General features: G+C 47.7%; 1 protein-coding gene across 3 annotated transcripts in view; it reads left to right on the top strand.

The window, feature by feature from the left end:
* The window catches only part of PLXNA4 (plexin A4), a 424,984-nt gene that overhangs the window by 330,610 nt on the left and 74,155 nt on the right, over positions 1-20,219 (top strand). For all 3 annotated transcript variants that reach the window (XM_042052316.1, XM_042052297.1, XM_042052307.1), the window contains exons 10-12: positions 7,334-7,534; positions 15,809-15,905; positions 18,896-19,086. In XM_042052316.1, coding sequence (XP_041908250.1) covers positions 7,334-7,534; positions 15,809-15,905; positions 18,896-19,086 — 489 coding nt within the window. The remainder of the gene's footprint in view (positions 1-7,333; positions 7,535-15,808; positions 15,906-18,895; positions 19,087-20,219) is intronic.

A 20,219-nucleotide genomic window follows, 5' to 3' on the forward strand; every position in this document is an offset into this window, starting at 1 on the left:
CCTCTGTCTCCTCTGTTCACTTCCAATCTCATTGGCCATTTTTGGCCTCGTTGGGCCAAAGTCTGGAGCTCTCAAAGTTCCAGAGAGTCTGGAGTTCTCAAGTTCCTACTGACTCTGTAAAAATGCGCAGCTTAAGAGGAGAAATAGACTTTCAGTCCTCTCTTAGGAAGAAAGTGCTACACCTTGGGTTCAACCCTCATTAGACCCCAGAAATCCCCATGTGAGAGTGTTGTCATGGGAATGCCTCTCACTTCTGAGGAATTCTTAGTTGGATAATGTCCCTTACGTGTGCAAAAGCCATTTCTTGGCACTGGTTAATACTGAACTTCATTGAGGAGTGGCAGTTCAATGTCATTATCATAGAATCAGAATGATTTGGGTTGGAAAGGACTTTTAAAATCACCTAATGCAACCCCTCTGCCATGGGCAGGAACATACACGGGAGTTCTTGTGAACTTCTGATAGAAGTCCTTATAGAAGGACAGCAGGCTGGCTGGGAAGGGTGCAGATTTATACAGTCATAATTAGAGAAAGAATTAATTACTGCTTTATGAGGTGCCTGTGCTCTGCTCCGTCCTTTCCACAGCTTTGCACAATCCAGTTTTCCTGTGTGAGTTATTTGGAGGAACTCTCTTACTTAATCAGGGTTTTCCTTTAACAAATGATGGATTGCCCAAGTAAATACATGGTTTTCTTGTCTCTTGCACATACGCCACCTTCCTCAATGCTCACATTCAAATTATTTATGATTTCCAAACTCAGGAAACACCAAGACTGAGGCTGCTCACATGTCCCCAGTAGCCTCTTTCCAGCGAGCAGATGGACCTCATGACAAAACCATCGACTATTTTTGTCACTAGTCCACTCCCCTAATCCAGTGACCAGAAGGCTCCTGCTCTCTGGATCATTACTTCTCCTTCTGAGAGTGTGTCAAGGCAGCAAAGGGCTGAAAGAAAGCTAATGTTGTGTCTCTATTTAAAAAGGATAAATGTGGCGCTTGGATAATTATGGCAGCCTGACCTTGATCCTCGTGAAATAATGGACCAGCTAAGAAAGACTCTATTAATAAAGAATTAAAGGAGGGTAAAATCATTAATGTTCATCAGCAGTGATGTGTGGACTGACTTCAGAGGGAGAATAGTCCTGGGTTAGGATCAAGCTCTCAACAGACCTGGGTCACTTCCCAGCACTGCCTGCGTGGCCTTGGGGGAATGAATCCCTTTGCTCCCAATCACCAGGAGTGGGCAGTGAGCCGTGGGAGGGGAGGTTGGTTGTCTTCATTTAGATCCTGCTTTTGAGCAGCCACTCTCTGGCGATCTGCATCACTCATCGCTCCCCAGCCTTCACAAGCCCGAGGCCAGGGACCCAGGGCAGATGAGCTGATGATCTGCCCAGCAGTGGGGAGGCCCTGGAAGAGGTTTCATAGAGCAATTTTGGCTGTCCCATCCCTGGAAGTGTCCAAGGCCAGGTTAAAGCGACCTGGTCTAGTGAAAGGTGTCCCTGCCCACGGCAGGGGCTGGAATAAGATGATCTTTAATGAATGTCCCTTCCAGCTTAACCCATTTTATGATCTGCTGGTCTCCCTCCAGCTGTGGTATCTGTGCCCTAATCTGTGCCACCACTGAAATGTGCAGCTGCCAGAGCAGACAGGGCTGAAACAGGGCCAAACCTCTTCCCTAGCCTGGCCACCAGCCTCCAGGCCAACCACCTTTGCCAGGCACCAGAACCCCTTCCAATGCCTGACAAAAGAGAGCTGGAATTCGCTCCTGAGTGCGTGGAAGACTCTTAACTAGAAAGGAGCCACCAGAAGTGACAGAGATGCAAGGACTCAATTATTCCTTTGTTGTCTCTGCAGATGTTTACACTTCCCATAAATCCTGTTGCTTTCTCCTCATCAGCTGCCTTTAAAGTTTGGAGCATTTTCCTCATGTATTATTACTTTTGCTGTGCCAATAAATAAGCACACCATCAATCAAACTAACAACACTGTACACTTAGGAAGTGCAGATAAAATATATGGTGCATTAAAAAATTCTTTGACCGGGTGAGCTTTTTTCAGAGCTGGTTTGATTGCTGCTGGTGCCGATGTAAATTTGGGGGAAGTATATCCAGAAATTTATGGAGCTTGGATTCCTGCCTGCAAGGCATTGACCTGATTCCACTTTATAACATAATAATGTTCACCAGCACCGTTTGTGTAAATTTTAAATATAATTTTTACGACGCTAAGAATTAGTGGTATAATAATGTAAACACAACGTGGACTGTAACTCACCCCTTCTCCTCCGGCACTGGGGATGGAGAGCTCCTTGCTGCTTCCTTCTCCAGATTGTTCAGGATTTGGGAAGCTGTGCAGGAGTCTAAAAGGAACCAGTTTGTCAGCCCTGGAGCCCTGGGTTTGCAGCAGCACAGGGTGGCTGCTAAACAAGCCTCGGGTGGTGACCCCGTGTGACTGTGCAGAGGTGTGAGAGACAACTTCAGGCAACAGATTCCACGCAGTCCCTGCTGCCTCTCATTTGTAAACTTGCTTTTTTCCTGCTTTTTATCCAGGTGAAATCGGATTTCTCCAGTCAATGAAATGTTAGGGGGGTTTTGCCTCTTTTTTGCCTGTTTTCTCTCTCCTTTTTCTCATTCCTTGCCTTCCTTTTCTTTCTCTTTCCTTGGTCTGTTTTTGTTTTGATGGTTTTTTTAATCTAGTTTAATTTACCGAGCATCCAGATGCTGTGGTCTAGATATCTTTATAAAAACCCAGTCCCTGCCTCTCAACTCTTACCCTCTTGACTTGATTACAGCAGAGTGGGCGGGTGACAAAGCCAGAGGGAATGCAGAGAAAACAGAACATTATAGCTCGGCAGAGCAGATGAACAAAAGATGTATTTATTTACGTAATATCTGAGTAAATAACATTCGGAGTTTCATTTCTTATGGGGCCCCAAAGGGCCTGAGTGAGTCAATCTTGGTCACCACCACTTAGATTCATTTTATAGTCTTTTTTTTTCAGGCAAGATGGCTTGGATAAGGCACAAAGATGGTTGCTGGATGAGGGATATTGAAAGGAAAGTCTTAAAAATAAACTCCTAAAGTTGAGGATGGAGAAATGGATTTTAATGGCAGAGAAAAGAGGAACTGGATGCTTTGAGTAATGAAGGAATTAGTGCTGGCATGAAGTAATGAAGGAGTAATGAAGGAATTAGTGGTCTGTTCCTGAATGGAGGTGACTCTTACTCCTCTGGGAAAGGAAGAGTGAAAACCCATTGCCAAGGGCTGAGTTTATCTGGCCAGTGGTGCCTGCAATGCCCTCAGCATTAGGTGAGCTTTAGTTTCCTTCCATAGAAAGTGGAGATCCAGCCAATTCTACCAGGGATGATGAGGGAGGATTGCAAAGGAAAAGTTGGAAAGTTTCCCTCCCCTGAATGCTCTGTGTGACATGAGATGCACAAGCAGAGATGAGTGAACTGGGACACCAGCATAAGGTGGGAGCTGTTGGTAGGTGGGGGAGCTCATTGTATTAAACCTTCATGGATGTGTTCCCTGTTCCCGTGTGGAATGCCTATCATCCAAAGTAGATAAAGCTCCTTTTCTACTGGAAAGTGGAAAACACTTTGATGCCCCTTTGGATCATAGTCCTGACCAAAAACAGCAATGGAGAGTGAAAGTGTGCAAAATAAGGTTGGAAGAAAACCTGTGCAGTATCACAAGGCTGTGAAATATCCCGACATGCCTTTTCCTAGGAGAGGAACTTGGGGTATTTGATCAGTCTCCAGCTTATACTGGGAAACAGCACAGTGAAACCTCCATGAAGTCGTAACTCGGGATGTATGAAGCACCATAAAGAAACCAAACTAATTAGTTCAGGGCTAAGACCACATGGCCTCAGAGAGCTCTCCTCATTCTCTTTAGCAGCATCCTCATGATGGCTCTCACTGGAGACTGGCTCGGACTCAGCTCTGATGAAGGCCATAACACACATGTGAGAGAAAAGGTCCTCATATTTCTGAGGCTTTATTATTCCTGCAAGCTACAACAAAACACATTTGCAGGCGCTCTATGAGGAGTTATAAATAAAGAAAATTAAACTACCATCGACCCAATGAGTACAACCCATTTCGTGCAGTGTTTTTGCTGCAAAAGCTCTCTGACTTGGTAATTGGCAAAATTTTGGTGATGTGAGGTGTGCATCGCTGCTGATACCAGTAATTGGCAAGGGTGGAGGATATTATTTTAAATGGACTGACTCATTTGAAAGCATTCAAGAACCAGAATGGAGCTACACACACAAAATGAATCAACAATTATTCTCTGGATTGGGAACCAGCTCCCCTTAGAGTCAGGCAAAAGGTTTAATTTATTATATATCAAAGGCAAAAAGGATGGGATTGTGCCTGTCCTTGCTGAAGTTGTTGGCAGTCTACGATTTTATTTCCCCTACATCCTGTGAGAACTGTATTTTTCTAGCCTAGGTGATGTCCACAGCAAAGGAGAAGGGTGAAGAGAAAGTGCCTCCACTGTAAAATGTCCAAGATAACTCTTTTTTACAGAGCCTTCTGCTTGGGACTGCTCTGGGCAGGTTGATGTTTTCCCCTCAAAACCACAAACCTGGCCATGCACCCAAAGCTTGACACAGGCTGCAAAATGAGTTCTGTGTTTGAATCTGAACCCAGAGCCTGGTCCAAGCTCTGAGGTTTTATGCAGTACATCACCCAATGAAATTGCCTTTTCCCCTCCCCGTTTCAATTAGAAAGAACATTAGGTCAATCAGATAAAGCCACATTGGGAGGATTTCCTCTTTATGGCGCTTGCCTCTTCAATTATCTATAATGAACTTCCTCACAGCACTGCAAAGCTTTTTATATGCAAACGAACCCTGTTTTGGGGCTGCCTCAATCACGGCTTGTTAATGAACTTGAAACAAGTGTTATCGGAAAGGTTACAGCACCAGTGGTGGAGGGGAACGGGATAAAGCCACACAAGAAAGACCAGGCTGAAGAGCTGGGATTGGCCTGCAGGTAACAGAGTGGACTATCTCCAGCCTCCATCCTGCAGCCCCCATCAGAGGCTTTTCTCTTTGACAGACATCAAGTAAAATGCCCACTCCTGGGAAACGGCTGCTCGGCAGCAGATAGGGCTTTCCCATCCTCCTGCCCCACTGATTCCCTCTGCCAGTGCATCTCTCTTTCAACTCCTGGAGCTGGGGAGAAAAAAGACATGGAGAGGCTGTTGCCAAGGTCTTTTCTTGTGCCACAAGGAAGAGAGGCAGCTGAGGCAGAGGTGCCAGGAAATGTTGAGCAGGTGATGGGGAAGGGTCAGGGGTGTTGAAGCTTTAAGATCCCAAATGGTGTTTGCACCTGGTATCTGCTGGTGTAATCAGCACTGGAATCTCTTTAATGTAGCCTAAACCACCTCCTTCCCCAGGCCTTTTGGGCTTTTATAGGTCTTAAATCAGCCAGAATTATAGATTATGCCTCACTTTCTCGTGCCGAGTAGCTGCAGCGAGCCTTAATGCTGGTGTGCCGTGGTAGGGTATAGCCACTGAACCTGAGGTTGGGAGGACTTTCCTGATGGGCAAGCCTTGCTTTATTGCCAAGAAAAATATCTCTGTGACACTTTACACACTGTGTTTCAGCATTAGGAGTTCCCTGGAGAGGTTTCATCACAGGACAGAGCAGCAGTGAGAGCAGGGAGGGCTGGAGCAGGGTGTAGCTCCTCAATCCTCAACCCCCAAGAGTGCAGAGGGAGACAGGGATAAAGTTCATCCCTGCATTGCAGTACCCCATGGGCTTTCCTCCTCCAACCCTTCCACCTCCCAGCCAGGTTAATGGGATGGCTTATTAAGCCTTGGCAGCACACATCAAGCCAGGCCTTGTGCCAGATTAGCTCAGGCCAAGAGCCACTGGATCCAAGGTGGTTCATCTCCGCCCAGCTCCTGTGGCTGTGCTTGGCTGTCCTGGTTGTGGTGCCAGCCCGGGCAAGGCCTGTTGGAACCCATGATAGCTCACAGTTACTTCCACCATGAGCATCACCCTGTAAGTGCAGATAAAAAAATCATCTCTCAGACTCCTCAGTCTGGGACCCCCTTAGGACAGACCCTCAGACCCGCTTTGGGACTGGGGAAGGCTTCTGGACTCCACTGCAGGGATGCATTGGGTGGTTACTGGATTTTCTCCCTGCCCCTGGCCAGGGATGAGCTCACATCCTCCATGTGATGACTGCTGGTTCTTGTAATTCTGTCCCTGCTTGGTGTAACTACAGATGTTACACGTCTAATCCATTTCTTTATCTCCCTAAGCTATTTGCTTCACTAAGATGCGCCCACCATCTGCTCTAACAAGCTTCCAGGCTCTCAGAGAGCCATAAATTCCACTTTTGAACCCTTCAGTCCCTTTCCCTACTTTTCTGCCCCGGATCAATCATTTTCCTCTTGCCCACTCCTACAGTTCCCTGTCTCTGCTGGCACCAGCTGGACCTGCCTTTAACAGTGGGCAGGACAGGCAAAAGCTTCAGTAATTTCCTGAAGCACTGATGTCCCCCCAGCATCCATGAAAGGGACATCTTGCAGTTGCCTGACTGTGCTATGAAGAAGCAGAGCGTGGCCACTCTAACTAATTAAGCCGTGCTAATTAATGAGACTTTGAATGCAGCCACCTGCGAGGCAGCTTTGGGTGCCCAGAGCTCACCTGTGCGAGAGACCCACGAAGAGACACCACCTTAGCAACACCCAGTTGGCAATGCTCCTTTTGTGAGCCAGTGGAAAACTTTTCCAGGGGATCTCCGTGCTTTGTGTGACAGCTGTTTATTGGCAGCTGGGTCCAGATCTCTGTAATGAATATTTTGTCCTCTTCTAAGCCAAAATAAACTCTCTTTTTGACATCCTTGACTCCATAGGTTCCAACAGGTCTTGCTGGCGCTGTGCCTTTTGTACAGTGGTGTGTTGGCTGTTGGGAAGTGAGGAATTATGCTCAGATTTTTGCTTTATTCACTTTTATCATGGCATTGTGACTGGGTTAAATCCATGGATGGAATATGATTGCTTTTCCCATACCTAAATAAACGGAGCAGGTATTAAAAGGCACCAGAGGTGGCTTCCCTGGGTCCTGGAGGCTGAAATAAGCCAGGGAGATAGGAAAGGGCTGTCTGTGAAAGCAATCCTTCCTCACCTGTTCATCTGAGCCTTCCCAGGAATGCTCCTTGAATAGCCCTGTAATAAACCAGGGCCCAGGGAGTTGCAAAGGCTTCGTAATCAGGTGAACTGAGAAGGTTGGGAAGCACCACAGGACTCCACCTGGGGCTGGGAAACCCTTGTGCTGACTTGGAGTGCTGTCTGCTCTCTCCCCAGGACTGTCCCCAGCTGCTGCAGGCCGAGAAGATCCTGGTGCCCGTGGAGGTGATCAAACCCATCACGCTGAAGGCCAAGAACCTGCCCCAGCCACAGTCGGGCCAGCGGGGCTACGAGTGCATCCTGAACATCCAGGGCAGCGAGCAGAGGGTGCCAGCCTTGAGGTTCAACAGCTCCAGCGTGCAGTGCCAGAACACCTCGGTGAGCAAGGGGCTGCAGAGGGGCAGACGTGCCCACAGCACTGTCCCCGAGGGATCTGGGGTGGTGCCTTTCTTATCTAATTGAGAGCACTGGAGTTGTTTAGTCTGGAGATAACAAGGATCAAGGGAGACCTTATTGCTTTCTACAGCCACCTGGAGGTTGTGGTGAGGCTTGGGTCAGGCCCTTCTCCTAGGCAACCAGCGACAGGACAAGGGGAAATGGCCTCAAGTTGTGCCAGGAGTGGTTCAGGTTGGATATCAGGAATAATTCTTCACTGGAAGAGTGGTTAAGCATTGGAATAGGCTGAGGGCAGCGGTGGAGTCACCATCCCTGGAAGTGTCCAAAGGGGGTACAGACATGGCACTTCACAATATGGTTTAGTGGGCACAGGGGATTCAGCTGGAGGTTGGACTTGATGATCTTGGAGGTCTTTTCTGGCTTTAATGATTCTCTGGTTCCAAACACAGTCAGGGAAAGGCTGGCTGGTAGCTTGAAACTGCCCTTTTTTCTCCTTGGACTGGCTGGTGTCACCACTCAGTTGTTGCTTCTGTCCCTGGATCCCAGCACTCAGCTGGGCTGGAGCACCTCAGCCATGACCCACAGGCATTAATATGGGCCTAACCTGCTCACATCCCCACAGTGCCACAAAAAGGGGTTCCAGTGGGAAAAAGGTGTTCATGTCAACATGAGAGTGAAGGGTGTTTTGGGGGAGTTTGATGATGGGACATATAAAACCCCATATAAACAGTCTGATGTGTGCCAGCATGTAATGGGTCAGAAAAAGGGTGAGATCACAGAATCCCAGAATGGTTTGGGTTGGAAAGGACTTTAAAGATCATCCAGTTCCAACCCCCTGCATGGGCAGGGACACCTTGCACTGGACCAGATTGCTCCAAATCCTATCCAACTTGGCCTTAGGCTGAGCTGAACCTTCCTCCAGCCCTCACATGCCCTTTGAGGAGACTCTGGGTCTCTACCCACCTCCATTTCCCCAGCTGCAGTGCAGGATCTGTGACTCTCCTTCCAGAGAACCTGTGTGAGTCACGACAGTGCTGTCACCACAGCAATGTCACTTTTGGGGACAAACACAATCACCTGCCAGCAGCCAGGAGCTGTGCCCACATGCAATGGAGGTCTCTGTTCCTCCGAAGGTTTCTCCATGAGATTCATGTCTCCAGGATATGCACTGAGTCGTTTTCATTGCTGCTACTACGAGATGATTTATTAGTCAAAGAGCTAATTACAGGCTTTCGCCACTTCACTGCAGCTCTGCCACTCCACGCTGGGCACTGCTTGTCACAACATATTCTGCTGCATTAAGCAGAGCTGAAGATTACAGGCAGTTCACACATTTTACATCTGTTGCAAACAAGCAACTTCCCAACGATGCTCTTTTATTTGTTTCTTTGTCTCCCTCCCTTCCTTCTCTCCCTGGTTTTCATTACTGGTTAATGACCTGTGAGCATTCAGGTTTGAGGTTAAAAATGGATGGACTGGGAAGTTAAGGAGGTATTGCACTTTTTCTTTTAAAGTATTATTTTGAAATGGTGGAAGCTAAAGGGGGGAATTATATGGACGTGGGCAGAGATCACATCTGTCCAAAGAGTCTTAGTGGGCAAGAGAGACATTTAATGACCCTTTAGAGTCACGAATTCTCTGGCACACATAGGCGTTAAGCATGAATTATCTCAGGATGGTTTTAAGCATAGCTGGGCTGAGCAGGAGAGTAACTTCAGCCAGCCTCAGCATCTGACTTTGCAGAACCCAACAAAAGACTGGTTTTGACAGGTAATGGTGATTATTCCCTGCATGCTCCAAGAAGTTGCCAGTGGCTGGGACCAAAGAAGTGAGGTTTGATGAGTCCCCAGATGGATTTGCTCATAGGATGCCTGAGTGCTGTGACAGCACCATTTTCACTTTAATGTCTGTTTTCCTAAGCCAGAACACTCAAGGCTCTGCCTGAGCTGCGGAGGGTGACAGGGCTGAGCCTCAGGCTTGTGCCAAGGCACTCCATGACCTCGCTGCTGAGTGTTGTCTGCAGGATGCTTGTCCTGTGTTTGGTGGTGGCTCAAGCGGATCTCTTTCTTCTCCAGGGAGAGAGGTTCATTTGGGAATAAAATCAACTCTTTTCTATCCTCTTTCTGCCTCTGCTCTCCCTCTGTGCTCTCCTTTTCCTCTCCCTCTCTTTCCTTCGCTTTCCTTCTCTTTGCTTCCCTTGTCTTTCCTTTTCTCCCCTTTTCTTCCCCTTTCTTTTGAAGGAGCTTTGACTCTTTGATTTGAGTTCTTTCTTCTTCTTCTTCTTTTTTATTTTCCCTGAGAAATGTTATTTCATTGTTGCTCGGAATTTGCCAGACACTGAGAGAAAGAGATGTGGAAAGGGAGAGCCAGACAAAAGAAAGCAACATTCAGAGAGATACAAAAAGGCAGCAGAGAAGCCCTGGCTGTTTGAGCAGGTGGCAGAGGACACAGACAATAGGGAAGGAGTGCTGGAGATCTGTCTCCATCATGATTATTTCCTTCCCTGCCAGAATTAGCATTCAGGCTGGAGCTGCTGCGATACAATGAGCCTCTGCTCCGGGGGTCACCTGGCTTTGGAAAGAGCTGTCTGAGCCTGTTTGCAAATTGAACCAACCCCCTCTGACAGAGCTTTTTTACTCAGCAGAGTTGCTGGAGGAGGCACTGAATGTAGCACCTGCATTGCAGGCTTGGAGAAGGTCCAAGGGAGGGTGGGAGGACGTGCTGTGATGGTGTGTCCCTGAAGGGATGCTGTCCTGCCAGCAGAGCTTTCTGTTGGTGCTGCATGCTAGACTAAGCAATTAGTCCTGGCTTGTTTTCCAGCAGGAGCCTCAAAATCTGCCCCCTCCCATCTCACACGAGGCACCCAGGAGCTCAAATTTGCCTCTCACAGAAAAACTTTTTCAAAATGCTGGATCTTTCCTACTTTCACACAGGATGGAATCGGGAAAAGAGCCTTAACTTCGTCTCTGCATTTCCTGATCCCTCAAGATTTACACCAGAGGTCGGAACCAGCTTAAACACCTTTTCTAAGTGGCTGCAGCTTCAGTTAAAGATGCTCTAAGGTCACCCAAGTGTGACCAGTCTGTCTGTCAGTAATGTCACATCCTGCACTGACGGTCCCTGGGTGCTCAGGCCAGTCAGGAGCCAGATCTGCCTCTCTCCCTGTCTTTCCCAGAGATATCTCATTTGATAACAGCAATAAGTCACTGAAGGCAGCACCTTTTGGGACAATTATTGTTCTTGTCAAGTGGTTTGAGACTCTCAGCTCTGGGCTTTGTCCTCTGTCACACCAGCCAAGGCATGCAATTATCACTCAGAGGGACTCTTCCTGCCATTCCTTATTGCACTCGTGATAGCTCTGCCAACAGCCTGGACACGGAGCGATGGCAGGGGATGAAAAGCAGGGGAGCTAAGGAGACATATAAATAAGTAAAAATGCCATCAGGAATGGCTGAAACTGCTGGATGTATCAGGGCAGAGAGCAATCTTCCCAGTGGGAAGCAGTGGGAGCCCCAGCACTCGCAATCAGCCCGAAATGATCAGCCTTTGGCCTGAGGAAGAGGGAGACAGGGAGGGATGACCCACCCGAGCATGCCATGATCAGTGCCATCACCTGCTTCAGCGGCTGATCCCACATCCTGGCTTGGTTCCTGCCCACCCCTGGCCTTGGCACACCCTGATTCCCAGCAGCAGAATCCCTGCTGATGATTTTGTCTCAAATTCTTCACAGGTCTGTGTGCTGCGAGACCCGAGGTGGTGCAGCTGAAAGCGCTGCGTGGCTTAGGGACAGGAGAGCGAGTCTGTTCTATTTGTCACATCATCGCACTTTAGCAAGGGATCTCAGTGGCATTTGACTCCTTGGTGTGGCTCACAGTGAAGGGAGTGCTAAAATAAAAATCCAATAAAAAGCAGAGCTGAGAAAAAAAATGAGGAGCTATTCGCAGAAATCTTGGGAAAACACAGTTATGGGTGGCCAAAAGACACGCACAGGGCTGTGAGCTGTGGAATCAGGGAATGGTTTGGGTTGGAAGGGAACTTAAAGATCATCTGGTTCCAAAACTCCCACCAGGAATGTCATCCTTGGGCATCCACTTCTCTAATTATTATTTATCTACATTTAAATGAAAGAGAAACTCCAATAATCACATGGACTCTGTTGGCCTGGGTGGTACCCAGACAAAAAAATTCAGTTCCAGCTCCGGGAAGCAAAGAATCCAGGGAGACAGAATGACTGCGAGCAAGAAGTTTTCTGCCTTTTTTTATGGCTGGAAAATTGATGCAAAGAAAGATTAAATGATTTGCACAGGATCAAGAAAGGAATTTGGTGGGAGAGCCAGATACAGGAATCAATCCCCAGATCTGAGCTCTAATCACAAAATGGTGTTGGGGAAAACAGACCAACACTAAAATTCTGGTAAAATTCTGCAGAAGTTTCCCCACTATTGGACATGTTTGAGGTACAAAGGGGAGATACCATTAAACCACTCTGGATTTATCATTCTAAGTGTGCTCAAGCCAAATCACCAAAGAGCAGGATGCTGCAAGTGGTCAGGCATGGATATGGATTTGCACAAACTGCAGGAGTGTCTGATACTACTGGAGAGTTTAAGAGGCAAAAAAAGGATACTTGGGAGTTCTAAACATTGCTCCTGTGAATTACAACAGGTCCTTCTAGCAGCTTTTTGGCATTTCCTGAGGAGAGCCAGTCTGTGTTCCAGGCAGCACAGCCTTTCCTTCTCATCTGGGTCCCCAGATTGCCCATAATATTCTGCTTTGATTAGATTCTTGTGATTAGAATCCAGATGGGTCAGACTTAGGGGTGGGATTTACATCTTCTGGGATGTTTTGCCTGTGTTGGAGGTAATTGTGCAAGGAAAGGTGGAGAGACAAGCCCTGGTGGTATGAACACTTCTCAGGAGTGTCTGGGAAGCTCTGCTCTCCTGGAGATCGATGCTCCAGCCCTTTTTTCTCCCCTGAAACACATTTCCATCTTATTGTCATGGCTGAGCGAGTCCTTTTCAAAGGCTCCTGTTGAGTTCAATGGGCTTTGAAGAGGGGTCACAATGAGCGAGCAGCTCCTGTGGTCTGAGGAGGACGGAGCATTTCCTCGCTGTTCCTTTGCAAATTGCTCCGTTTCACTGCCATGCAGCCCACGAAACATTGGATGGGGTTGGGTGTGGGCAGTGAGAACATCATCATCCCATCTGGCTTCATCCTTGGAGCTCTTCCATGGGATTTATCCCCTCAAATCCCTTTCCAGTTCTGGAACAAGCCTGCTGAGTTAAAAAGTCTAATATGTGTTTGCCCCTGGTGCTGCAGACAGATAAGATCTAAAATCCCAGCTGAGCCCCTGCTGCTGGCTCTCGGATCTTCCATGGGAAGAAAGACTCCAGGAGATTCCAGCTGCCTGTCCCTTGGCAGCCCTGCCTAGGCTGTACTTCCAGCTAAGTCCCAAAACACACATGAGGCTCTGGTGAGGCAGAGTCCTTTCTAAGACTCATCTTCTGACTTTAGGATGACCAGTTATTCCGTATATACCCCATTTTCCATTCCCAATCAGCATTTTCAAAGTGCTGTGCAAAGCAGGTGCTCCTGAGTGGCAGAAGTTTAATTATTCACCACTTTTCAGGTGCTCTCCTTCCCACTCCTGTTTTCCCCATCTCCCAAAGAGCTGGGAGCAGCCAGTGGTGTGAGTTCAAAGGGCTCTGCATCACCTTGAATCTTGCTGGCAGTGACACCCAAAAGTGTCACAAAAATGCACATCCTGAATGAGCCTGGTGGGTACTGCTCTAATGCAAAGGACCTGGCTCACCTGGGCTGCTCTTTACTTCCATGGAAACCACAAATACCCATAAATACCCTACAACTGGATCATAATCACAGCGTTTTGCAGATTAATGGCTAATTGGGTTTAGCCTGTGCAAAGAGCAATTACCGTGCAAGCGGCTCCCACTCAGCTGCAATGGACAGAAATCACCAGCTACCATTCACTGTGCAATTATACAGCAATTAATGGACACAGGACACCTACCTGTAAAGCTCAGAGCTTTGGCATCTCTGTGGATAACCACAACGGGACTTTAAGGGATGAAGAACTCTTTAGTGTCTTTTTTTTGGCCCAACCGAACCAGCTTGCTGAGTTATATTTGACCTTGTAGTGGGGACAATACTTTCCTTTCAAAGTGGGATTTTGTCCTGCTGTAGATCCCAGTGCAGTGGGAGATTCCTGCTCTCAGGAGGGTAAATCCTTATGTGCACTGTGGTCAGCATTAGTAGCAGACATGAAATGCTTCTCCCCTTCTTTCTTGTTCCCTTCTGTCCTTGAATCAACCATCTCCTCTCCCACCGTGAGGCTTTTTGCCTTTTGGCGAAGTGTTGGGTGGAAGCTGCTGATGGAGGGGGGCAGTGGGGCCTGACAGGGAGTGGGGTGAACCCTGGGTGAACTGGCTTGAGATAAATCAAAATCCAGGTGAAAAAAAGCACTCAGCACCACCTGGAGAGGGCCTCCAGAGAGCAGCTTCCATTTCCTTTGTCGGGGTCACCTCTGCGTACCTTGACTGACCCTGAGAAGCGTTTGTTTAAATCTGTCCAACTCTCTCAGAGGTTTTTTGCAGCTTTTTAAGACATATTTGTTGGAAACTGGATACTCCTTGCTCCAGCTGAAGCCTTTCTGGTTCTGAGTAGGGAAGAGATTGCCTCCTGGGGTTTACACATGTAACAAACCTAATCTGCTCCATCCCCAAATGAGAATTGTTTGGGTTTTGGCAGCGATGTGGCATTGTTGATTTACAGTCTGTTCATGATCTCCAGCAGTCCCCAGACCCTCTCCTGCAGCACTGCCCAGTCACTCCAGTTTCAGAGTTGTTTGCATTGATTCTTCCTACTGAAAAATATTCCCCATTTGCCAACACTGAATTTAATTTGGTTGATTTTGGCCCAGATCTACAATTTGTCAAGTTTGTTTTGCATTCTTAACCCTGCTGTTGGAGGTTCTTACACTCTCTCCAGAACAGGGTCATGAAATCATCCGAGTCAGTAGTGAAAATTCTGAGTAATGCCAGACACAGGAAAATATTCCTTTTGAAACACTCTCCAAGCCTGACATAGAATTATCTGATGATTTTTTTTTTAATAGTTTTTGCATAAACCTTATGGTGGCCTTTCTTAGGTCATATTTCCCTGGTTTGTTTATGGAGATCTCCTGTAGGATACTAGCAAATACTCTCCTGAAATCAGGATAAATCACATCTGCTGCCTCCTCTTTATCCACAAAGTCATTAAGCCTGTCAAAAAGGAAATTAGATTGGGTTGACACAATTTGTTCTTGACAAATCCATGCTGGCTGATTTTTATCACCTTATCATCTCGCAGGTGCTTATAAATTGATTGTTTAATAATTTGATGTACTTTCTTTCTGGGAAGCCAAGTTAGGCTGACAGGTCTATAATTACACAGTGGCTCAGTTTTCCCCTTTTTCAAGGGGTTTCCCTGATTTTGAGACCTCGCTCATCTTCCAAGAGTTCTTCAAAACATCCCTCGTGTAGATAACCTCACGTACACACTCAGCACCTACGGAATATACAGCAGAGGCACAGTTGGATGGAAGACCCAGAATGTGTAATTTACACCTTAAAAGTGCACCCAGCTTGGCAAAATACTTTTCAGAGCTGTGCTCAATACCTAGAAGGTGGCTTTCCAACTTAAGGCCCATCACATGCAAACACACTTACATCATGGAATATTTTTCTGAGTGATAGGACAAGAGGGAATGGCTTTAAGTTGAAGAAAGGTTTAGATCAGATATTAGGAAGAAATTATTGGCTGTGAGGGTGAGTGAGGCCCTGGCACAGGTTTCCCAGAGAAGCTGTGGCTGCCCCTGGATCCCTGGAAGTGTCCAAGGCCAGGTTGGACGGGGTTTGGAGCAGCCTGGGATAGTGGAAGGTGTCCCTGCCCATAGCAGGAGGTTGGAAATGGGTGATCTTTAAGGTGCCTTCCACCCCCATTCTGGGATTCTATGAATGTTCACCTAATGGGCTTTTGTGAGGGGCACGGTTTGAGATCCGCAGCTTTGGGAACATCCTGTGGCATTCTGGCAGGTGCTGCTGATTAGGGAGGTGAGTGACAGCTCCATTTCTCTTGCTCTCAACGTTCAGCACCACCTCTTGCCTCACCCCATCCCCTCCCCACCTCCAGGCACTCTGTAAGTCTGGGTTTGGTTTTTTTTGTTTTGTTTTGTTTTTCCTCTCCCACTTCTAGTACTCGTATGAAGGGATGGAGATTAACAGCCTGCCAGTGGAGCTGACAGTCGTGTGGAATGGGAATTTCAACATTGACAACCCAGCACAGAACAAAGGTAAAGAGTTATTTCAACTTGTCCTTGGAAGCAGTAACCTTAGCAACGGGCCCTCGCTCCCTACACTTAACAAAGCCGCCACCGTCTCCCAGTGCCGGCTGGCACACACTTGTTCTCTGCACTCTGCAAATTACCAATTTTTGAGTGCTTTGTGTGCCTCCCCCCCAGCCCTCCAATTCTCTCATTCCACCTGAGAAATGCGACTCTCCCTCCCACTTGTGTTGCTCTCCCTCTCCCTTCATTGTCTCTGCCTCCCGCTTCTTCCCGCATTCTCGTGTCTGGTTTTCGTGCCCCTCCTTCTCCAGCTTTTTCTCCCCCTCTTTATTTCTCCTGCAGTGATGCTCTTCAAGTTAACATGCCAGGAGAGTGGGCTCTCTGCTCAGAGGCAATTTAGTAATGAACAGGGGAAGGCAGAAGGGAAGCAGAAAGGCTGCAGCTCGCCAGTGGGAGAATTCTGAGCAAAATAAAATGATAATGATAAAAAAGGTCTGAAAACCACCTGTGCTTAACCACCATTGTTGGCACAGGTTTGATGTGCCCCTCGCAGAGGGGGCTGCACATCCAGCCACGACCCTGAGGCAAGCTGGGTTTTCCTGGAGATGGGTGGTCCATTCACCTCTTCTTCTTCCTTCTTGTCCTTCCACCCTGGAACCTTCCCCTCATGCCACTCCTCCCCTTGGCTGCTCTGCATTTGCAGCTCACACCTGCAGATTCTCTTCTTCTCACATCACCCCCTCTCAGAAATTTCTCCCTCCCTCTCTTTACCTTGTCTTGGACACTTCCCACATCTTCTCCCACTCCATCTGTCCCCATCAGGTACTCCCATAGTGCTGTCACACCGTTCCACACCCACGCTCATGCTGAGGGGTGGTGCATAAAGTTCCCACCAACATCACCTTGAAGCTGGAGAGCAACACAGAAGGCAACTCTTCTCCCCATCCTGCCCTTCTCCCTCTCTGAATGACAGAGTTCCTGCACCAAAAGCCCAGAACTGTGGCTTTTGAGTGTTAAATCCACTCAGCAAACACAACAGGCTGGAGATTCCTGCCCAGCCCTGACATTCAGCACAGCCTGCGTTGAAACGGCCACCCTGCCTCTACTCTGAAGTTTTCTCCTGCTCTCCCAGCTGTGCCAAGGACAGTATTAAATTTCCTGGGCCCAAATAGTGCCACGGGTTGTGACAGCCTTTAAAGGTGTGGCTCGGAGGTCAGAATTTGGGCACTTGCCCCAGTCCTGCTTAGTTTTGTGCTACCATTATAAAATGAGAAGCCCTGACACAACGTGGTCCACACCAAGAGTGTAAATCCTTTTCTTGGGCAGTACTGAGCTATCCTTGGTGATGTAGGATTAAAATAAAGCTCATAGTCATGTTTTAGGACTGTTTGTGCCAGTAACATAAACCAGACCAGAGGATGAACTCAAGAATCATCTCTGGCACAGGTCCTTCTTGGGTTATTCCAAGCCAAAATGTTGCAAATATTGACTAGGCAAAATCTGGGAAGCAACACTGGCTGGTGGCTAGCCTGGATGAATAATTTGGATATTATCATCATGTTTTTGGTCAGGAGGAGAGTTTAGGCATGTGCCCATGGAGATACCACATGGAGGCAATGCCACACTCTCATGAGGATACAGAGGTGACCAAGATGCCACTGCTTTCACAACCAGAATCACATGGGCTGGGCTGGGAGGTTGGAAGGCTAAACTGACCCAAACCTACTGAATTACCTACAGAGATACCCAGTGGCAGCATCTCGAGCAGAAGAACTCAGCAAATTTGAGGAAATCCAACAGAAAATAAGGGAAAAGGATGTATCCCATGACGTCTGGAAAACTCTGTGCTTGACAGATGTTTTGCAGACTTTTTGGGGTACTTTTAGATACTTTTCTTGCACCCAGACTGGAGAAATAAAGAATTTCTGACTTTTTCTTGCATTGGCCAATACTTATTGACTTCTAGGGGGAAGGTATGAGCAACAGAAGGAAGGAACAGAGCATTTCAACACAAATATATCCAAAGCCTTTGAGCTTTGGGATTGTGTATAATGATAACAACCACTTCTGTCACCTATGGACACAGCAAAACAGAAGCAGAGAGGGAAAATCTCCCAACATACCCACAAATGCAGGGAAAAAAAAGTCTGAGGGCCTCGATTCTGTCACCTTCATCTTCTGGGAGGAGAATTCTGCTATCAGTCCCCTGTGCAAGCCAGGCCTCAGTTTCTACATCTGTAAAATAAGGATAAATAACATGATCTCATTTTGTAGGAGGACTTCGATATTTTCAGGCTTTATTAGAAAAAGCTCTGAGTGCTTCTAATCACTTAACAGCCCAAAATGGAGCTAAGCATTAATCACTGTTGTCTGTATTAGAGTGGAATCAGCTCAGTGCTTCGAAGTGGGAAGCAGACTGAATTTCTGGAGCAGAAGAAGGGGCTGTGAATCCCTGGAATCAGCCTCATAATGAACCATTGTGTATTTACTGTTATCTCTTGGGATTTCTGTCAAGAGGGAAACCTGATTGGCATCACCTTAACACACAGTTCTGGGCAGTTTCACACCCAAGTTTAAGCTGTGGGTTGACCAGGTCTAGAAAATTCTTTTAGGATGAAGTGCTGAGTGTGAGGCTGGCTGTTGGTGACACCTTATGGCATTCCGTGAAAAAGGAAGGGACTGAGGCCAAATCACTGCCCAAGCAGCATTTCCTCCAACCTCCTGCTTGTAGCCCCTCCCCCTACTGAGAGCAGCATCCTCCCTTCTGCTCTCAGCTTCCAAAAACGCTTTTCATGACGAATGAACTAACAAACGCACTTTATTTCAAGAAGGATGTTCATGTTTTTCCCCCCATTACTCACCCCCCTGGAGAGTTTCCATCCTGCTTCTGGTATGAGCAGCCCAGACACCTTCTCCTCCTGCTCCCACTGCCATCCCACCACTCTCCTGTGCTGTCTGCATCTCTCAGCCCGTGTGTGTTTTTGCTGTCCCTGCAGTTCACCTGTACAAGTGCGGGGCCATGCGGGACAGCTGCGGACTCTGCCTGAAAGCCGACCCCGATTTTGAGTGTGGCTGGTGCCAGGGACAGAACCAGTGCACGCTGAAGCAGCACTGCCCAGCCCAGGACAGCCAGTGGCTGGAGCTGTCCAGCACCAAGGGCAAGTGCACCAACCCCAAGATCACGGATGTAAGTCATGGATCTGCAAGAAGCTGGGGTGTTCCTTTTCCTTGGTTTGTTTTCCTGATTTGGGGTTGGGTTGGTGATCGGAAGGTCAGGGCTGAGCTCTGTTGGGTCAGGAAAAGCCTCAGGCACTCTGGGGGTATGAGGCCATGGTGACTTCAAAGGCAGGAACACAATATCATGTGTCTACAACCCAGGGGTCACCTTGGGTTAACATCCAAGGGTGTCAGAATTCCCACCATAATCCCCAAACACAGATTTCTGGAGCAACCTGAGCAACCCCAGAGCACCTGACCAGCCCAAAAAGGGCTGGCAGATGTGGCATCAAGCCTTGAAGAGACTTTTGCCTTCTAGAGGAGCAGCTGAAGGTGAGACAAGATGCTCTGGGACATCTCTAATGGTCAGTATGCGGGTAAATCAAAGGATGTCTCCTGGAGAAGCCTCTCTGGCCAGCCTGGCTGAGAAAGAGGTGTTGAGTGATCCCAGAGAGGTTTGAGCTTTGCTGACAATAGGTCAAGGAAGAGAAAAGGTGTAATTTATGTTTTCTGGCAGCATGACATGGAAAAAGACATGTTCAGAAGAAAAAACCTCCACTGACCCCATCAGATTAAGCCCTTTTGTTTGTCCTGACCCAGGCTGATGTTGTGAGGTGAAAAAAGTCTTCCCAGAGCAAAGCAAGCCCGGTAGAGTTGTCAGGTTTCTCCTTGGAAGGCTCGAGGAGGAGGCAAGAGCAAGCCTGGGCTAGGAAAAGTTTGGAACTGTCCAATTAAGTGATAAAGAGAGAATGAGGGCAGGGCTGGGGGAAGGACTTGCAGGATAATGTTCTTCAGCAAGTTTCCTATCGATTGTGTTGATAGGGCCAAGGAAGAGCTGGAGGAATGGTTCAAAAAGGAAGCAAGAGGATAGGAAGACCATAAAGACAAGGAGCAGAGGAAGGGAGAGAAGGCAGTGGAGGCAAGTCAGGCCTGAAATCGAAAGGGATTTTTGTCTGCTGTCTTTGGACACCTTTGCCATAATGACAGGCACGTTTTCAGGGTCACAGGACAGGCAACAAGACGGACCTGAGCCTTGAAAATGACGTCTCTGTCCTTTCCAGCTGCCTCCTGCCTTGAGCATCCCTCAGTCACCAGGCCTTACTC

Source organism: Corvus kubaryi, unplaced genomic scaffold, assembly GCF_017639235.1.
Source record: "Corvus kubaryi isolate FWS band 111438036 unplaced genomic scaffold, C.kubaryi_AGA036_p1.0 135, whole genome shotgun sequence".
Lineage (NCBI taxonomy): Eukaryota > Metazoa > Chordata > Aves > Passeriformes > Corvidae > Corvus > Corvus kubaryi.